Source organism: Nestor notabilis, unplaced genomic scaffold, assembly GCF_000696875.1.
Source record: "Nestor notabilis isolate BGI_N333 unplaced genomic scaffold, ASM69687v1 scaffold1800, whole genome shotgun sequence".
Classification (NCBI taxonomy): domain Eukaryota; kingdom Metazoa; phylum Chordata; class Aves; order Psittaciformes; family Psittacidae; genus Nestor; species Nestor notabilis.
The window spans coordinates 1-19,115 of NW_009910436.1; the positions used below are offsets into that span (position 1 = coordinate 1).

Genomic DNA, 19,115 nt, shown 5'->3' on the forward strand with positions numbered 1-19,115 from the left:
CCTGCCGCTCGGTCGCCCCTCGAGGCTCAAGCGCTCACCTCTTCCCACCCAGCCCCACGCTCAGGACGGGCCCTCGGCAGCACAAGGTCTGACGTGCGGACACTAACGGATCTTTCCAACTCAGGCTTTCGGGGGAAAAACTAGATCAGATCCCAGGGTTTGGTTTGGTTTGGTTTGGTTTGGGGGGGGTTAAGTTCAGTTCGTGTAGCTTGATCCTGGATCACGCGACTTCAGTTCACTCGAGCTCAAAGTCTCAAGCACAAAGCTGGTAGCTCCAGACACGGGTCCGGTCCCGGAGCCCCGTCGCTCCGCGGCGCAGCCTCACTTCCCAGCGCCGTTTGGAGGGTGGCCCCGGGGCTGTGCCTGTACCCGGCGCAGAGGCACACTCAGGAGGTCGGTTTGAACTGCCACGCTTCATGGGGCAAACACGTTTTGAAGGATCGAGATTGGTTCAGGTCATTAATACCTCCTTTTGTTTCCCAGGAATCCAGTTCCGCCTCGACAACGTCCTTGTGACCGGAACGTATTTAGTGGTCAGTGTATTTCGGTTCATTTTGGGGGTAATTTGTGGTACTTTCAAGCAGGAACAAACCCAAAACAAGCCCTTCAGATGCCACTGACGTGCCGCCGATGACTCCAACACGCCGCCTCGATCTACTGCATCCCTAAAAGTCCCTTCGGCCCACCAAGCTGGTGGGAACACAGCACACCAAAGAGACAGCTTTAACTGCAAGCCAAAGATGTTTCGAACTTGCCATGTTCTGCTCGTCCCCACTGGGGGGGTGGTTGGTTGGTGATGGAGAAGCCTCAGAGACCCTCTCCCGCCTCTGGGGTGGCTGCGGCCGCTCTGTGCACGGTCACCAGTGAGCGCGGCCGTGGTCCTCGAGAGACACTTGAGCCTTTTTTGTATGTTCTACTTAATCGAAACCAAAGAAACCTTTTCTGCACCTACTTTTCTTCTGCACCAACGTGTTCCATTGCTAAAGAATACGAGAACTCGAACAAAATCGACCCGAGGAAGCAAACAAGGGACACGCTGGGTTTTGATGGACATCTCGGCCGGTTTAGGAAGCAGATCTCCACGAAAGGGTTGAGAAGAAGGAGAACCAAGCCAAGCCAGGATGATTGCTGCTTCGTTGGACACCTCAAGTCATCTCCACGTTGAAGATTGTCTTTCATTTGTGCCTATGCAGTTTTCTTCCCAAAGGAACAAGGAACTGAGCAACCAAAACCTCAACAGCTACAAAACCAAAGATGAGGATTCTCACGACTTGTGTGTCAGTTCATGATCTCCTCTTGCACTCCTAAATGCATGTAGCACCATTGATCTCTCCACAGGTTTCTTTGTGCAACCAAAGGGTGGGTTTATTTGTCTTTGTCCTATTTCTGCCCCGCATGGGATGTCTCCAAGAGCTGCACGGACTCCAAGAGCAAGATGTTGGGATACTACGCTGGTACGTCTCCATTCTCCAGAGCCAACCTGTTGGTTGGGTCTAAAGTGTTTCGTTGGGTAGAGTCGGTGTCCTGTATGTCCAGAGCTTTGAACAACCATCCTTCTGTATGTGCAGTCTATTGAGCAACCTCCACCTCCTTTGTCTTCTTCCCCAGGGATAAAACTTGCAGTATCCATGTACCAATACACGTACTTGTAACCTGGCTGGATGTGTTGTGTTGGTGGATCAAAGTCATGCTGATCCAAATCATGACACGTAGACGTAGGTCGAAATCCACCTTCAGAGCTGGAACGTGGTGGTACCGCTTTGCTCCATCTCTACCTTTAAATGAGGGCTTCTTAGCTACTCTTCTGACCATGTTGGATGAGGCTTGGAGCAACCTGGTCTAGCGGAAGGTGGCCCTGCTCATAGCAGGGGGTTGGAACTGGGTGATACCCAAGTTCATTCCAATCCAAACCATTCCATGATTCCATGATTCATCCCACCAGTCGCAACAAAGTAAATTAGACAAATATTATTAGAAAATAGTATCTTTGATGAAATCATGATTTACTCCAAATCACCGCTGCAGTTTTATCCCTGCCTCTTCCACGGCCCTGTGTTACGTCTTCCATGCCATTGTCACCTCTTGTAGGCTTTGGTGTGGCATCTATCTCAGAAGAGGAGTGTTCAGAGCATATACTGTGGGTAGAGACATTTGCATGTACACCTGGGAGCAGAATATGTGCTATGTTCTGCCCCTACTAAAAAGAAACCTCAACTATGTCACGTTTCTAAACCATGTGTCTCTAGAGCCACCTAATGGAACTTGCTCCGTTCGTTTCTTCTGCTACTAAAGACTAGTATGTCCAGCTAGTATCCCAGCATCTTCCGTACAGTGTACTTGGAGTAGTTACCACCACGGGCACATCCAAGCTGAATTCAGCTTCCAAGAACCCTTGGATATTGCTGAATCCTCCGCGAAGGAACAAAGAATGTGCTCGATGACTTCGGTTCAATAGCTTTATTCTGGATCTCTCTTACCTAAAGCTGAATCCAAAGACCTGAGAAGGACTAAACCAGCAACCTACACTCCAACCTGCATTCAGGAATGGGGATCTCCTCTTCCAAAGCAAGACGTGGGAATGATGTGGCACCACCACCAGTGGGATAGCGCCGGTTGGACGCAACCCAACGTCTTCTTGCTTGTCGCAACGCCGAAGTATTTTTAAGACATGGGGAAACTTTGTACTTGGCCTCCTTTCTGTTTCTTGAGGGGCATTTTTGTTGGTGAGAGGCTTTGATGAAGGCAAAGCCTCAAATGGTTTTATTTTGGCTCCAGACACTTTGGGGTTTAACCCAGAATCTTATCTGTTACTAATGTGACTTCTTTATGTTAAGTGTACGCTTGCTCCTGGATTCTCTGCTCAGTCTAAATCCCATTGAGCTTGGAAATCCAACGGGAATTTTGCCTGAACACAGAGTGCAGGATGAGGCTTATGTGTGAGTTGTTTGTAACTGTTTCATCCCATTGTTTGTGAATTGTTTGTGGATTGATCTGGCCTATTTATCCATTAGGAGGCCGTCACGCATCAGCGATGCGAAGCCTGTAGTAGCACTTAAGTGTTGCTTCGTGGAGCAGCCAGGTTCTGCTCCCGCCAGGAGTCCGGGTTTAAGTTCTCCTTTTAATTCACTTTAATGCTTTAAATAGCAAAGTTTAAGTTATTTAAGTTAATCTTTTCCCATCTGATTCAAGAGTTATGGCACGAAAAGCCTTTATAACTTATTTATTTAACTTATTCTTCGCCGCCTGAGGATGCCCTTTACTTCGAGTTACCTTTAAGCACTACAGATTGTTTTCAGAGTGAACTTTGAGGACAAGCAATGACTCTTCAACCTCAAACTGTGCATCCAGAGATAATACGGGGGGGATGGGATGGGAAAGACATTGGGATACTTTGCCTGAACTTTGTGGCTTCTTCACACTGAAGCTGGAGGGGAAGATGAATCCGCGCCAAGCAACAAGAGAGAAACCCCTTCAACAAAGCTGCTTCCAAGGATGAACTTTTGTGCGTGTGAAAGGATAACAAAAAAAAAACCAAGGAAAAAAAAACAGGAAAAAAGAGAAAAGCAGGAAAAACCCCTTTGTATTGCTAGTGAGAACCAAAGAGGCTACCTCACGGACTGTCCACTTGTGTTTTACTCGTGTTGATGATACCAAAGATACCAAAGCTCTCTTGCGCCGCGCGGTCTGCATCCTGCTTGTGCTCCCGTCGAGTCGCACCTCGGCTCTTCCTCCGCCCCATCCTGTACCCAACGAGATGCTCCTCGGCGATGCCGTTGTCCTTCTGCCTTCCTGCCAGCCAAAGAGAACGTCTGGAGACGTGGAGCTGCTCCACGGCCTTCCCCGCACCAAGGTCCGATGGATGGAGCTGTTGTGTGGAGCTGGGGTGGATCCAGGCTTGGTCCGTTAGTTGGTTCCTTAGGGAAAGGGATGGGTACCTGGAGAAGTCCTGCTTGGGTAGTTACGGGTGTACACTCTTTGCTACGAGGCACCGGAGCAGGTTGTCCAAGGAAGTTGGGAATGCCCCATCCCTGGCAGTGTTCAAGGCCAGGTTGGACACAGGGACTTGGAGCAACCTGCTCCAGTGGAAGGTGTCCCTGCCCGTGGAACTAGATGAGCTTTAAGGTCCCTTCCAATCCAAACCATGCCCTGATTCTGTGGTTGGTTGGTTGGTTGGTTGTTCACAACTCCAGTTTTCCTAGGAAAATCAATTAATCCTGTTCCTCAAACCAGCAACGAAACAAAGCTGCATTAAGCTCCATTAGTATCACATTCCTAAGTGATTACTCTCAAGTTGCTCGTTTGGCTTTGGGGAATTAGTGCCCTTTAGCACTTCTTTTATCCCGTTCCTCCAACTGAACCAAGTGATGATGCAAATTCCCTCCTGGATGCTGCTTGATCTTCCCACCACCCTGTACCTCCAGAGCTTCACCAGCTCGGTTTTGCCTTAGGAGCCCCTTAATCCTGCCATCAGCGGAGCCTGTTCTGCAGCCAAACCAAGGTGAGCACAGGCTGGTGGGTCAATTTAAGAGCCATTAAAACCTCATTCCTATTGGAGGTGCTTTTGGCTGAGCTTAAAAGCTGGTTTAGATACGTATGTGTGGGAACACCTTGATTTGAGGCCAAGAAAGGCACCTCCATTGGTGAGAGCCTGCGCTGGTGCAGAGCCTGCAGGAACCACATCCAGGGCATCTGCTGCTTTAGCAGGAACACCTTGATTTGAGGCCAATAAAGGCACCTCCGTTGGTGACAGCCTGCGCTGGTGCAGAGCCTTTCCCTAAGGAACCAGCCTGAGGAATCCCTTTGGATTCCCAGACACCAACAGCTCGACACGGAAGCTCCGCTCTAACTACGTGTTGCCTTTGCTTCTCTCATGTCTCCGGGTGGAAGCCGCCCTGGACTCGCCCGGTGCTTCTCCTCCCTCTGTCTACGTGCTCCTTCGCTCCAGGAGCTCTCAGGATGCCCTCAGGCCCCCCGGGAGGTGATGTCCTCGGGCTGAGCCCAGCCCCGGCGCTGGCAGGGTCCCTGCGCGGCTGCCCCTGCCCGGTGGGACCAGTGCCTTGCTTGAACCCAAGCAGCGACTTTGCCACTCGGGGCCTCTCTGGGCTCTTCTTCTCCTCTTGACTCTTCCTGTGGATACCTCAGCTCCGAGGGGGCCAGCGGGCGCAGGCGCTGGCCTCGGGTCCTGTGGGGCTTTGCAGCGCAGCCCTGCAAAGAACAGACCTCCTGCGAATACCAAAGGCTCTTCTCTTCCCCTTCCCCGCCTTCTATTCCTCCTTCTATTCCTCTTTTATTTCTCCTTCTATTTCTCCTTCTTCTGCTCTTCCTTCTCCTTCTCCTCCTTCTCTTCCTCCTTTATTCTTCCTTTTCCTTCTCCTCCTCCTTTATTCTTCCTCTTTCTTTTCCTTCTCCTCCTCCTCTTCCTCCTCATCCTTCTCCTCCTCCACCACCTCCTTCTATTCCTCCTTTATGCTTCCTCTTCCTTTTCCTTCTTCTCTTCCTTCTATTCCTTCTTCTATTCTTTCTTGTCCTTCTCCTCCTTCTTCTCCTTCTATTCTTTCTTCTATTCTTCCTTTTCCTTCTATTCCTCCTTCTATTCTCCTCCTCCTCCTTCTCCTTCTATTCCCCCTCTCTCTACTCCTTCTACTCCTTCTATTCCTCCTTCTCATCCTCACCCTCTCTTTCTTCTTCTCCTCCTTTTCCTCTTCCTTCCTTTCTTCCTAGTATTCCTCCTTTTCCCTGTCCTCCTTCTCCTTATTTCTCCTTCTCCTCCTCCTGCTTCTTCTCCTTCTCCTTCTATTCCTCTTTCTCCTTCTCCTCCTTCTCTTCATTTTATTCCTCCTTCTATTCTTCCTTCTATTCTTCCTTCTATTCCTCCTTCTATTCCTACTTCTCCTTCTTGTCCTCATCCTCCTCCTTCTTATTATTCTCCTTCTATTCCTCCTCCCTCTGCTCCTTCTCCTTCTCCTCTTCCTTCTCCACTTCCTTCCACTCCTTTTCTTCCCCCTCCTTCTCTTCCTTTTCCTCCTCCTCCTTTTCCTTCTCCTCCTTCTCTCCTCTCCCTTTCCTCATGGTTCCAAAGCTTTAACGTTGGCAGCGCAGACCGTGCAACCCCTTCCTCTACTCAGATATACCTCATAGCGACTAGTTGCTTAGAGTAACGTTACAATAGTGTGTGTAAGGACTCCTTCACTGCTTCTGTTTGCTGACTGTGACTCCAAGGAGAGACAAAAGAGCTTTCCACACTTTAGGTTGTGCTTTTGTAATAGACGCTTCCGAGCCTTCGTCGTGTCTTTCCTTCCTCTTGCTTTCCCGATGGATGGGGCCAAGTTGCCGTGCGAGCCCCAAGTTTACACTCCCCTCTTTTGCTGAAGAAACAATCTGTGTCCATTTGTGCTACTTGCTCTGAGTAAGTTGCGACTTGTTGTGTGTGACAGTGACGTGTTACCATTGCCCGGCAGCGCTACCTGTAATGCATGAGGCAAAGCCTTTAGCAGCGTGATGCATCGTGGCTCTTCATGGCAACTCCTTCCTTTGACGTTGAGTGTCGGCCTCGGGGTGCTCTCTGCGTGGAGCTGGGCCCTTGTGGCTGGGAAAACACACGTGGTTCTGCCTCACACCGTTAAGGACTGCTCAGAGCCGCTGTTCCGGGGGGTTCTGACCCGTCCTTCCTGTAAACTCAAACTGAATCCCAGTTCCACTCAGTTGGTGGTTGGGCTGCTCAGGGAGGTGGTGGATGCCCCATCCCTGGAGCCGTTCCAGCCTGGATGTGCTGCTGAGCATCTAGTTGAAGATGTCCCTGCTCATTGCAGGGATTGGACTAGATGCGCTTTGAAGGACCCTTCCAACCCATCCTAAATTGGCCAACGGGCAGCTTGTCCCCCACCAGTTCAATTCATCACATGAAATCCACACATCTTGCCCAAGGTGGAGCCAAGTGTGTGTGTTTTCCCAGGACCAGGAGTTCCTTTGGCTTTCTAGCACGTGCTGATGCTCCATTGCCTCAGACACACAAGTTGGGGGTCACCAGCGCTCTCCCAGCCCTGTCACTTGTCGTGATGGGCAAGCCTGTGGTGGCCATCAGACCCCTCATGTCATTCCTGACCATACAACACCCCTGGTGCCACATTCCTCCTGGGAAGGAGCAAAACACCAGCTCCTTCAGCCCCGTCAGCCACCACCCTTTGGGTTTGGGTCTGTTTGTTAGACTGCTTTACACCCCCTTTAATTTACACACTGGATTCACCCCCAGTATCAAATTGATGGGCTCTTAGCTCCAGATCCAGCTTCAGACTCTTGTTGTGACCCCAACTCCGTGCTCACACCAGACATAAAGCCAAAGCAACTCCTAAGTACACTTTACTCCACGTAGACTGGTGCCACTTGGCAATAGGAGCATGCAAGTGGCCGACTTCTCATGAGGCATCTGGAGTAACGTCAGTGGAGTGTTTCTATTGTCTGTCATTAAGGCTATAGTAAAGATGTGCAAAGAACCAGTTTTATTTGGCCTTTCCCAGTAGCTTGTGATACTGAAAGCTTTGTAATATAGTCTCTGTTTGATTCCCAGCCCCTGGAATTGCCCAAGGTTGGACGGGGCTTGGAGCAACCTGCTCTACGGTGGCCCTTGTTGGAACTAAATGAGCATGAAGGGCCCTTCCAACCCGCCCCATTCCCTAAGTTTGTGCCCTCTTTATCTGCCAAAGACAGGAATGGAGATGGGAAGTGGTTTGTAAGACAGTTGATGATTGTAGCAGTGTTTCACCTTCCAGGAAGCTTTATCCGTTCTTCCGCAATAAACAGCCTCAACCCTGGGTTTGGCTACTCCTGCGAGTAGATCCCAGCGCTACTCAGACGCCATGGGGTGGTTGGAGTAGCTACACGCTGAGTTCAAAGGCAAGGAGGGGTACGGGAGGTGATGGCAACATCCACCCCATGGGCAGCAGCTCACGTTTGCCAAGGTTCCTGTGCGGTGGAATTTCAGGTCTATTTAATGCTGTCCTGGTGGAACTCGGTGGAAGGTGACCCGTGGAGCTGACAACTGTAGTAGCAAAAGAGTAAATGGCCTTTTATCATGAGAGGGGTTTTACTCACTGAGTTGTGCCAATAGACGTCCTTTCTCTCCATGAGCAGGATTCCATGGCTTCCAACCTTGCCTTTCGAGCTCCTGATGTAACCCCCCCACACCTATTCTTTGCCAAAGCTCAATAAAGGAGGAAAACCACCACTTCTGCTTCCCTGTGCAGTGAACAGCTCGCTTTCGGGATCATTCCCTCAGGAATGCACGCTCCCGGCACTTAGCAGTGGCCACAGCTGCAGGAGGGAATGGGATCATTCCATTACGAGCTCTGTGCAGCAGGCTCGGATGCTCCAGCACCCATGGGATACACAGCACCTACGTGAGGCTCTTCTTCACCCCCCTCAGAACACTGGGTTCTGTTTGGGTCACCTGTGGCCTGAGAAACATCGGTTTGAGCCCCAAAGGGTATTACATCCATAGGGATTCTCCCCCTTCTCCTCCTGTGGCAGTGCTGGGCAAGCAGCACATCCATCAGGATGAGCTTGACAGTGGTGCTGCTCCACGGTGGTGGCGCGGCTCCCTCCTGGCTGCAGGGATTTAACTCACTGTATTCCCACCTTCCCTGCTCCGAATGCTCAGCTGCAGGAGGGCATTTGAACTAGAAGGGACTTTAGATGGGATATCGGAGTTCTGCTCTTCCAAATCATTTGGACCACGTCTAAAACCTGCCTTTGAGCCTCCTGCTCCATTTGAGCTGGGAAAAGGTTTTGCATCCCTTGGCTTGGCTCAGCGCATCCTTTAGGACGGCTCATCCGGAGCCCTGCGGTCACATTGCTGGCATTGGGATCCCAAAGGCCGTAAGTATGTAAGGGGAGGAGGAGCTCAAGGTGTGTCCCCGTGGAGAAGGGGACAAAGTCGGAGCAAGAGGGGCTGGGGACAGGGTAACACAGCCCAGAGGTGCTGGTCCAGGGCTGGATGCTCCTCCTCCCAGGAGCAGCGAGGGATGCGGAGCTGGAAGTCCAACTGCCTCACCCCCTTGCTGTCACCATCCATTGTGCACGCAGGAGTAACGAGGGACACTACCTCCTGCTGACGGCTGGCAGGGCTCTCAGGAAAAAGCCACATTCCCCCTCCCCAGGGGCCAGGAAAGGCTGACACAGCACCAGAGAGTAGAACTACTCGGGGCAGAGCTGAAAGCATCACGCTGCGCATGGAGAAAGCCATTAGGAACAACCACCTCTTGGCAGCCGGGGCTGGGGCACAGAAAGGGGGTGGAGGAAGATCTCCAGCACACAAGAGAGGGACGGAGGTGAGGGTGGGTGAAGCGTCCTCAGAGCACCTGGAGAAGGCTTCAGGGGGGGCTCAGAGCAGCTCCCAGCGCCTAAAGGGGCTCCAGGAAACCTGGAAAAGGAACATAGGGACAGGACAAGGGGAATGGCTTTAAGCTGCCAGAGGGGAGATGGAGATGGGATATTGGGAAGCAGCTTTTCACGATGAGGGTGGTGGGACACTGGAACGGGTTGGAGCTGGGGCTGACCCATCCCTGGCAGTGGTCAAGGCCAGGCTGGAGCAACCTGCTCTAGTGGAAGGTGTCCCTATTGGAATTGGATGAGCTTTAAGCTCCCTTCCAAGCTAAACCAGTGTGATTCCATGATTTATGATGGCAAAGCTACTGCCTGGAACACCGGAGGAAAGAAAGGATGGGAAGTCACCATCCTCCTTCATTCCTCCCGTCTTCCACCTGTGCAGCGCTTCCCCAGCCACAGCCAAGCAGCAGGAGCTCACTAATGGAGCAGTATCCAACAGAATTCCTCACTGCTCTGGAATATAACCAAACACTTCATATTTAACATAAGGAATACGCTTGGAGAGCTAAGGGAGACCTGGATACATCAATCAGAGGGGGGATTCAACCAGCACAGAGCTCTCCTTCCCCATCTTCAGACTGACAGTTCCACCAGGGCCCACTTTAGCTGGGGCTGGAGTTTGTCACCTGGGAAGCTGGGAAGTCCTGGAGGTGAGTGGGAAGTGACCCTCTCCAACATGGAAAACTGCCTGGAGGCACCTGAGCGTGAGCAGAACAAGCAGCTCGGACTGCAGATATCCATTGGGAAACCCCTCCTGCTCAAGCGCTTTCTGGTGTGGATACAAGGACAGAGAAGACATCAAACATCATTATCCAGACTAAACACACACATTCCAGTTGTTTCTTCCAAAAGTTTAATTGAAATTCCATCTTTATGGCAAATAATGGAGAGATGATACAAATCTCGGCGGGTTACATGAACTGGAAGTCCTCGTTCGGTGTGAAATCCCTGCGCTGGGCTAAAAGCGAGTCTTTGGACGTGTCTGGCATTAGAAAGTCAAAGGAACTTCTCCCCCCCTCCCATCCTGATGAATTCCAGCTCTTTAGGGGAAAAGCAAGGGATATTCCCAGGAAAATCCTACTCCTTCTGAGCTTAACCTCCTCTCCAGAGGGAGCAGGAGGGGAGCTCAGGCACTATCCACACAGCTCTTACTGCTGCAGCACCACTTTGGGAAGCTATCCCATTCTCCAAAGCACATCCAGGAAAGCAGCCTCATCCTGAGAAAATCCTTCCCTTTGCCTCCCAGCTCTCTCCTCAGAACTCCTCTAAGTGCTGGGGTGAAGATCTCCCTCCCTTCCCACTTCAGGGAATGGAATTCCCCTTCCCACTGGCAGCCTGCGCTGCAAACAGGCTCTTCCCAGGGAAATCCCGGGATACAGATGGTGTGAGCTGCTCACACATCCCTCCAGCTCCCTCCCAACAGCCAGGGCACTGTCGCTGCTCAACACTTGCAAGTGAAACGTAAAGGGAGTGTAATGGGTAACAACAGGGATCCAAGTGGATTAGTAGTGGCCTGAGTTAGTAGCACCAACCTGCCAGAGGGGCAAAGTGAGCGGGAGCTGTGGGATTAAGACCCCAGTGGGCATGGCCACACGTGCTGTGCTGGAGAAGAAGGCACTACATGGATGGGACTCATCTCTCCTTACGCTCTGAGTTAGTGCAACGTGCTCCCTTCCTCCTCAGAGGAAAACTCACCCAGCCCATTGCTCTGAGAGAGGAAGAATTGCTCAGGAACAGGTAGTAAACCAAACACTAGGAGCCAGGAGACCAGCTCAGATGTCAACATGTGCATTGGAAGCATCTAAAGTCAGGTCAGAGGAATTCCACTCTTAGCTCCCAAAGGGAAAAGCCAGGATTATGCTGGGATAACCCACTGTCCCCTTGGCTTCTATTACCAGCATTAAGCAGGGGTCCAAGCTGACTCCTCAGGTAGCTTCCCACCAGCCTCTGGATGCCACAATGATGTTAGACAGGACAGAGGGATGGTACCTGATCTGCTGAGCACCACGAAGAACCCACCAGTGCTACAAGCTGGGAAATTAAGTGAGGTCTCCATTATGGGCTAAGAGCAGCAAGAGGCTTAGTAATTCTCTCACTTGTGGTTTGCAGGCTCAAGAGGGACTCTGAAGTACATTTAGGGCTGGGGACAAACGGAATGCCTCCTAAGTGGTGCTGGTTAAGACCTGGAGTAGTCTCCTAGTATGGAACCCATGTGTATTCAGAGCATCACCAGGCTCACGTGAAGTTGGCCTTCACTTTGCAGCTTCTCAACGCGCTGCCACAAGCTGGAGGTGAAGGGCACCATTCCCGCTAGGAAGTATGGTGGGAAGGGAGGAATTCTTTGTCCAATGTGACATAAGGCCAGTGTTCCCCTCCCAGGCATCCGTGTTCCTTCCTCCTGCCAAGGAAGGGGGAAGAGAAGCCCCAGCTCCTGCTCCCTGCCTCTGGAGAGGCACGGACAGGAAGGGTTGAGGAAGACTTAGTTGTGCTCACACGAGGGGACAGCAGTGGCACAGGAGGGGCTCAGGCCGTCTCCCTGTGGAAGCTGCAGTATGGCAGTGGGGACATCCGAGCTGTGTTAAGCCACAGGCTGCTCAGCACACCCTCATGTCTTTAGTACCCCATGTTTCCCTCTTTCAACATCAAGTAGCACAAAATAACCCCCCTGTGCTACCAAGGGGCCTATTTTCCTTCTCAGCACCCTCCCCTTGAAAGACGAGGGGTTCGAAGTGTTCATGCCCCATCACACAAGCAAATACAAGTGAGCTCCTCCAACAGCAGAGAGGAAACACCCTGCACTGCCCAAATACTGCTAATTCAGTGCTCATGACCTCAAGTAAACACGTAGACCCAGGAAGGTGGCAGCTACACGAACATGTATGGCTCAGTCCCACAGAACACTGGCACAACCTTCCTCACAGAGCCACAGAGTGGTTTGGCTTGAAGGGACCTTCAAGCTCAGCCAGTTCCAACCCTGGTCCTGGTGCTGAGGGGGGTTTTCTCCCCACAAACCTACCACAGCTTAGGAGTGGGCTCATCCTGATGTGCCAAAGCAAGCAAGAGGTTTAGCTGGGTGCCAGGGTGTCCAGATGTGGCTTTGAGAGAGGTGTGTAAGCACCCAGCTAAAGCTGCTGCTTAATCTCAAGCAATGGAGGTTACACCTGACTTACTCCTGACTTAGTTCTGAAAAACCACCTCGACTAAGCCTATGGAGCTCCATAGGTACAAAGTGGCACAGTAGAAAGCACATCTAGAACCTCCTGGCGAGCAAAGCAAAAGCTACTTCACCACAGAAAGCCCTTTTTAACAATGATATTTAAAGCCACTCTGCTTCAGAGAGAACCCCCCCACGCTGCTATAGCTGCTGAGGTGGAAACATGCAGTTCGCAGCATCTAAGCAGGTTGGTTCCTTTCCTGCTCCTCAAAAGCAGAGGCTTTCCTGCAGCCAAGGACAGGGGCAAATGTAAACAGGTTTGGGGCATTCTGCTATCCCTGTTGAGCTTTCACTGGAAGTTTGTGGCAGGAGGAAACCAAAAGCAACCCAACCCCTGATCATTATGGCCTAACCCCCCCCCAAATAGACATGATTTAAAGAGCAGTAGAAATCACTTGATCTTCAAAGCCACCTGAAGAGACAATCAGTGGCTGTGGTGGTTATACCCCACCTTCAGCATCAGCTCCTGGTGTGCTTGGAAAGCTGATGAACGCACTCAGGACAATCGCCTACACATCAATCCCTGCATAGGAAGTAGAAGCTCATTTGTAGGGAAGTTTCTCAGTGCTCACAGAAGTCCAAGCAGAAGCAGATGGAACGAGAGCTCCTCACATCCCCCGGGATTCACATCCCCATTTCCCTACTTTCTACAAGCTCTTTCTCAAAGCAAGACAACGGAAGCAAAAGAATCAAGCCCAAAAGTGAACTTCAGTGCTACGCGAGGTTTACACCTCAGAGTACCAGCCTGCAAGGGTGGAGGAGGTTTGCTGGAGCAGTTCCTTCCCCTGGCACAGCATCCCGGGGGATGTTCTGGTGGTGGGGCCCAGGGCTGCTGCCCCAGCAGCCCTCACAGTGCCTGGCTGCTGAAGAAGGCTTTGGTCTCCCTGCACACGGGGTTCACGCAGAGAGGGCAGCAGAGGGTCAACTGCCTGGAGCACACTTCGTTGGACTGGATGTGGGAACACACCAGGTCTGCCAGGGCCTGGAGGATGGGATGAGAACACAGTGAGCAAAGCCGTCTGTGCAAGAGAGATGCTTTAACACGTGTCCTTCACGCTGGGAACCCCTCACCCTGAGCTTTCTCATCAGGGAATCACACTGGGTTGGCTTGGAAGGGAGCTTAAAGCTCATCTAATTCCAATAGGGACACCTTCCATTAGGCTGCTCCAAGTCTAACCTGGCCTTGACCACTGCCAGGGATTGGGCAGCCCCAGCTTCTCCTTTCAACCCATCCCAGGGTCCCACCACCCTCCCAGGAAAGAGCTTCTTCCCAATATCCCACCTCAATCTCTGGCAGGTTAAAGCCATTCCCATTGTCCTGTCCCTGCATTCCTTGGAGCCCCTTTAGGCACTGGCAGCTGCTCCTCCTTTACTTCAGGAGAAGATCCTGCTTTAAAACTGCATTGGTGTAATACCTTAAGAGAAACACTTACTACAACTTACTACTACTACGGAGGAAATTACTAGAAATGAACACAAAAGTGGACTCCTTTTTGGTCAAACCAAACTTCTTTCTTAACCCCCCCCAACTGTGCTAAAAGAACACACTTTGTGGTGCACAGATGAAGTAGCGAGGAATCCACTTTTGCTCTTAAAACTCCAAGAAGACATCCAGAGTCTAATAGGAAACACTTCAACTAGTAGCAAACTCCAACTATTGCAACAAAGATACCTTGGAGAACAGTGGGTTTCCATTAAGGGATTCTGCTCTTCTGATGTTTTCAACTCCACACTGGATAAAAACAGGGAGAAAACCAACAAATTAAGTCTGGCAGAGCCTTCACTAGTGAGGATCCAAACCCTTCCTTGAGTTAAACCAGTTCAGATGCACTTCCAGTTTTGAAGTTCACCTGCATTTTGCCCCAAATCCTACTGAAAGCAGCAGCTCCAAAGCAAAATTCAGCCAGGAGCAGTCATTCCAGAGCACCAAAGAGTACAACCACCACAAAGCACTCACCTCGTTGGCTAGAACTTGGGCATACTCAATATCCAGCTCATAGAGCGTCTCGATGTGGTCACTTGTGAAGGCTATTGGGACCAACAACATATTCTTCTTCCCTCGCTGGCACAGGCCTTTGATGGTCTCATCTGTCTGGGGGCCAAGCCAAGGCATTGGTCCAACCTGTGGGAAGAGGGGAGGGAAATAAGGGCTGAATCAGCTTTATTAAATCATTCTTACATAGAGCAGCCACTTACTCTTAAGGACAACACAGACCAGGTGAGAGCTTCGGAAGCTCTTCCCTGTGAGGGTGGGGGGACACTGGAATGGCTTGAATGGGGAAGCACAAAGTAACACAAGCAGTCTTTGTGGGGAATAACAAAGCCTGTCTGGGTAAAGCTCACATTCCTCTGATGAAGATCCAGTGGGAAGACTGAAATGCTCAGAATGGGAATAAGGTGTTGAGGTTGTGACCTTCTCAAGCTGGAAGTTCTCCAGCTTTGCAGTATGAGGTAGCTTTGCAGGCTCCCTGAGCACCTACCTTGGACTGCCACACAAGCCTGTAAGGGTTGGAGTAGTTCAGCTTCTCCATGACTCTCTGGACAGTAGCTCCCACCTCCTGAGGGTACGGGTCGCCACGGTTCACCACCTTCAACACAAACACACCACACTTGGCTCTCCCAGGGAACAGAGCACTGGAAAAGGGGAGCACACCCTTTGTTCAGCCCATTCGAGGTGACTCTGCTCCAACAAGGCCAGGAACGCCCTGATGTTACTCACAGACATGGGCAGGGAGTGAGCCGAGAAGAGGATGACGACGTCTTTCCTTTTGTCAGGTGGAAAGAGGTTCAGTTCCTTCTGTATGTGATCGGTGAAGCACTGTTCAGAACACAAAGACCTGGATTAGGAACACTGAGGGGCACAAGAATGCTGGAGGGGGGCTTTGGACAAAGGGATGGAGGGATGGGACAAGGGGGAATGGCTTTAACCTGCCAGAGGGGACACTGAGATGGGATATTGGGAAGAAGTTCTTCCCTGGGAGGGTGGTGGGACACTGGAATAGGTCCAGAGACACTGGGGCTGCCCCATCCCTGGCAGTGTTCAAGGCCAGGTTGTGCCTGCCTTTAAGATGCCCAAAGCTGGACGCAGCATGACCTCTAGAGGCTCCTTCCAGCCAGCACTGCTGGGATGACACAACTATGCTTTCAAAGGACGCTGTGCAGGATGGGCTCGTCCACACAGGACCGCGCCAAAGCATCTGGCATGAAATAACCACTCTTCTGCTGCACTTCATACTTAGCACATCATATTTCACCAGCATAACTAGAGTATAGCCTCAAATTGGAGTATTCCTGCATTAACCTGCTAACTCCATACCTGGATAAGCAGGGGATGTGTGGGCCATCGGTCAATGATGCTCCACTTCATCTTCGGCTTCGCCCCCCTCTGGCTGTAGTAGCGATAGATGGCATTTAAACTGCTTCCTGCAACCCAGAGAATTCAGTGCATTGACAGCCCCTCGGGTTAAAACTGCTTTGTAGCAATGAATTCATGTAGTTGTTAATGCTACATCTTCAAACTGGAGCTGTGAAGCAGAACTGGACAGGAACGGGCTGGGTTGGAAGGGACCCTAAGGCTCATCCAGTTCCAACCCCAACCCCCTGCCACTAGAGCAGGTCGCTCCAAGCCCCATGCAAGGGGGATGGGAATGTTCAGCACTGCTCTGCTCCAGCGTGGACACTCACCAGTGGTAGAGCAGCTGTACTGGGGGTACTGGGTGAAAGCAATAGCCCTTTCAATGCCATCTTTCTCCATCTCTTCAATGGCTTCTTCTGTCAGCGGGTGGACGTAGCGGAAGCCGATGTAGTATTTGTGAGGTGCTGCAGGCAAAGCACAGGAGAGAAATGGGAGCCAACAACGCCAGAACTCATCAGTAGTAAGTACAGAGTAGAGACCAACACACTGAAGCCCTGAGGAGGAATTTGGGGTTGGCTCCGGGGAGCCTTTAGAGCATCTTCCAATGCCTAAAGGGGCTACAAGAACCGTGCTCTAGTGGAAGGTGGCCCTGCCCATGGCAGGGGGTTGGAGCTGGAGGAGCTTTAAGGTTCTTCCACCCCAAACCCATCTATTGTTGTATGAAAATCCACCTGAAATACACAAACTCTCTCGTTCGCCATGTGCTGCAAGTCTTATCACCACCCCCCACTGAAGAGGAGGGCTCTGAAGGCCTTATCAGCAGCAGGAGCTGCCCAGAGGCAGGTGTGACTGCACAGAAAGTGGTCCCCAAACCAAGGCAAGCCCTGAGCAGAGCAGATAAACTGCCAAAGCTTTATCTTCAGAGCCTGTTACAGGCCTGACGCCCTCAGGGGCTGCAAAAAGCACTGATGCCACAGCAGGGTGGTGTTCCAGCTTCAGGCTTGCAACTGGAATTGAGCTGGAGAGTAGCATCTAGTGCAAGAAAGGACAGAAATCACCCAAAGTGAGGTATCAGAGACATGTTATACACTGAATGACACCTTCCACTAGAGCAGGTTGCTCCAATGACCCCTTCCACTAGAGCAGGTTGCTCCAAGCCCCTTGAACACTGCCAGGGATGGGGCAGACCCAGCTTCAACCCACCCCAGTGTCCCACCCTCCTCATAGTGAAGAACTTCTTCCCCATATCCCATCTCAGTGTCCCCTCTGGCAGGTTAAAGCCACTCCCTTGTCCTGGCCCTCCAGGCCCTTGTCCCAAGCCCCTCTCCAGGTTGCTTGCAGCCCCTTTAGGCACTGGAGCTGCTCTAAGGTCTCATCCTTCTTTTCGCCAGGTTGAACAAGGTTCAAGCCACCTTCAGAAGCAGCAGCAGAGAAACCCACTTGCAGCTCAACCCAAGGCAAACTGTGAGGCCTTATCTCCTGCTGCTGCCCTGGGTGGAGCTCCCTGCTATCAGCCAGCCAAGCCCTGCCAGGGTCACCTACAGACCTTGTCTCTTCTCCCACCCGACCTCCCCTTCATCCTGATCGCAGGCCTAACTCCCGTGTGTTCTTCCAGCCATTTTTAACAGCTACAAAAGGCTGGGAGACACCCAAGCACTATTGCAGAGGGACAGCGACACTCCCACCACAGCACCAGAACACATTTGCAAGGGTGATTCCATCTGCTCCTGCATACCAGAGACTGGTTTGGGTTGGGGAGGACCTGAAGATCATCAATTTCTAACTAGGGCCAACTTCAACTGGAGCAGGTTGCTCCGAGCCCCGTCCAACCTGGCCCTGAACACGGCAGGGATGGAGCATTCCCAGCTTCCTTGGGCTTCCTGTTCCACTCTAACAGTAGGGAATTCCTTCCTTAGACCCACCCTAAATCCCCCCTGTTTCAGTCTGATGCTCCTGCAGTATCTTTACCATGAACTCCCAGCAGGACTGAGGCCACTGTTGCCACTCAGCACAAAGACCCAACAGCAAAAGCTGCTTTATCCTTCTAAGACATGAACAAGAGCAGCTGTTAGCAAGCCCAAAGTACCAGTGTGGGGAGACATGCTGTCCAGCAGCTTCACCATGCCCTCTCCTTGCACTGCAGTCCACTTCTTGATGGGAGAGCCCCCTCCAATCCTGCTGTACTGCTCCTGGATCTTGGGTGTGCGGCGCTTGGCGATGAAGGGAGCTAACTTACTGCAGCATTCAAGGGAATATACAGCAGCATCAGCACCAAACCTCCACCTTTCTGCCCAAATCTCAAACCCAAATTAGAGCAAACAGCATTGGATGCTTTGGGAAGTTATATCCCATCACCCTCCCAAACTTCCTTGGCGGGAGGACACCACAGTCTGCATTAGAAGAGAATGAGCTATGGCCCCAGAACCTTGTTTCTTGAAACCCTGCTCCACACAGAGCCTCCGGGTAGGACAGCAGCAGTGAGCAAAGTGCTACTCACCTTTGAGCTGGAAGGGTCATGAGGTCTCTGTCCAGGAAGAGGCGAAGTAGGAAATCATGGACATCATCCAGGCGCTCCGGGCCTCCCATGTTCAGCATCAGGATTCCTGTCTTAGGTTTCCTATGGGAGCAAGAGGGATTTCAAACCCCAGTGACCTCCTGCTTGAGTAGCGTTACTGTTCCCCGATCAGCTTATCCTTCTGCAGGTGTCTTCTGCAAAAGCACCTTCCTGCTTAGGAGCTCATCCTGCTTATGGGAAAACGGGAGCTGCAAGTACGAGTAGGCACAGAGCAAGTACTTACATGACCTCTACTATGGAAAGTAACCACTTTGTAAGAGTTGAGCTGCAAACAGCCTGAGAGCGTTATCTCGCAGCTGAAGGCTGCCCGGGGGGTTCTCCAACGGGGTCTAAGAACCCCTGCCCAAGGGAGCCCAGTGACCAGGGCCGCTTGGGATGAGGAGCCTGGGCTTAGAGGCAGCTGGGATATTGGGAAGAAGTTCTTCCCTGAGAGGGTGGAGGCACTGGAGTGGGTTGGAGAGAGGCTGTGGCGGTGTTCACGGCCAGGCCGGACAGGGCTCGGAGCATCCCGGAACAGCGGAAGGTGTCCCTGGTGGCTCTGGATGAGCCCCAAGGTCCCTCCCAACCCAAACAACTCCCTGAGCCTGTGC

The 19,115-nt window shown here is 51.7% G+C and overlaps 1 protein-coding gene across 1 annotated transcript; it reads right to left on the reverse strand.

The window, feature by feature from the left end:
* Positions 1-13,442: 13,442 nt before the first annotated feature.
* On the reverse strand, positions 13,443-18,567 carry FECH (ferrochelatase; the record flags this gene model as incomplete). The annotated part of the gene is made up of 9 exons (XM_010009952.1): positions 13,443-13,577; positions 14,268-14,327; positions 14,553-14,717; positions 15,076-15,183; positions 15,315-15,413; positions 15,912-16,018; positions 16,280-16,414; positions 18,037-18,185; positions 18,448-18,567. Coding segments are annotated over 9 exons (1,078 nt in total), but the record flags the coding sequence as incomplete, so codon positions are not given.
* Between the last annotated feature and the right edge of the window lie 548 nt (positions 18,568-19,115).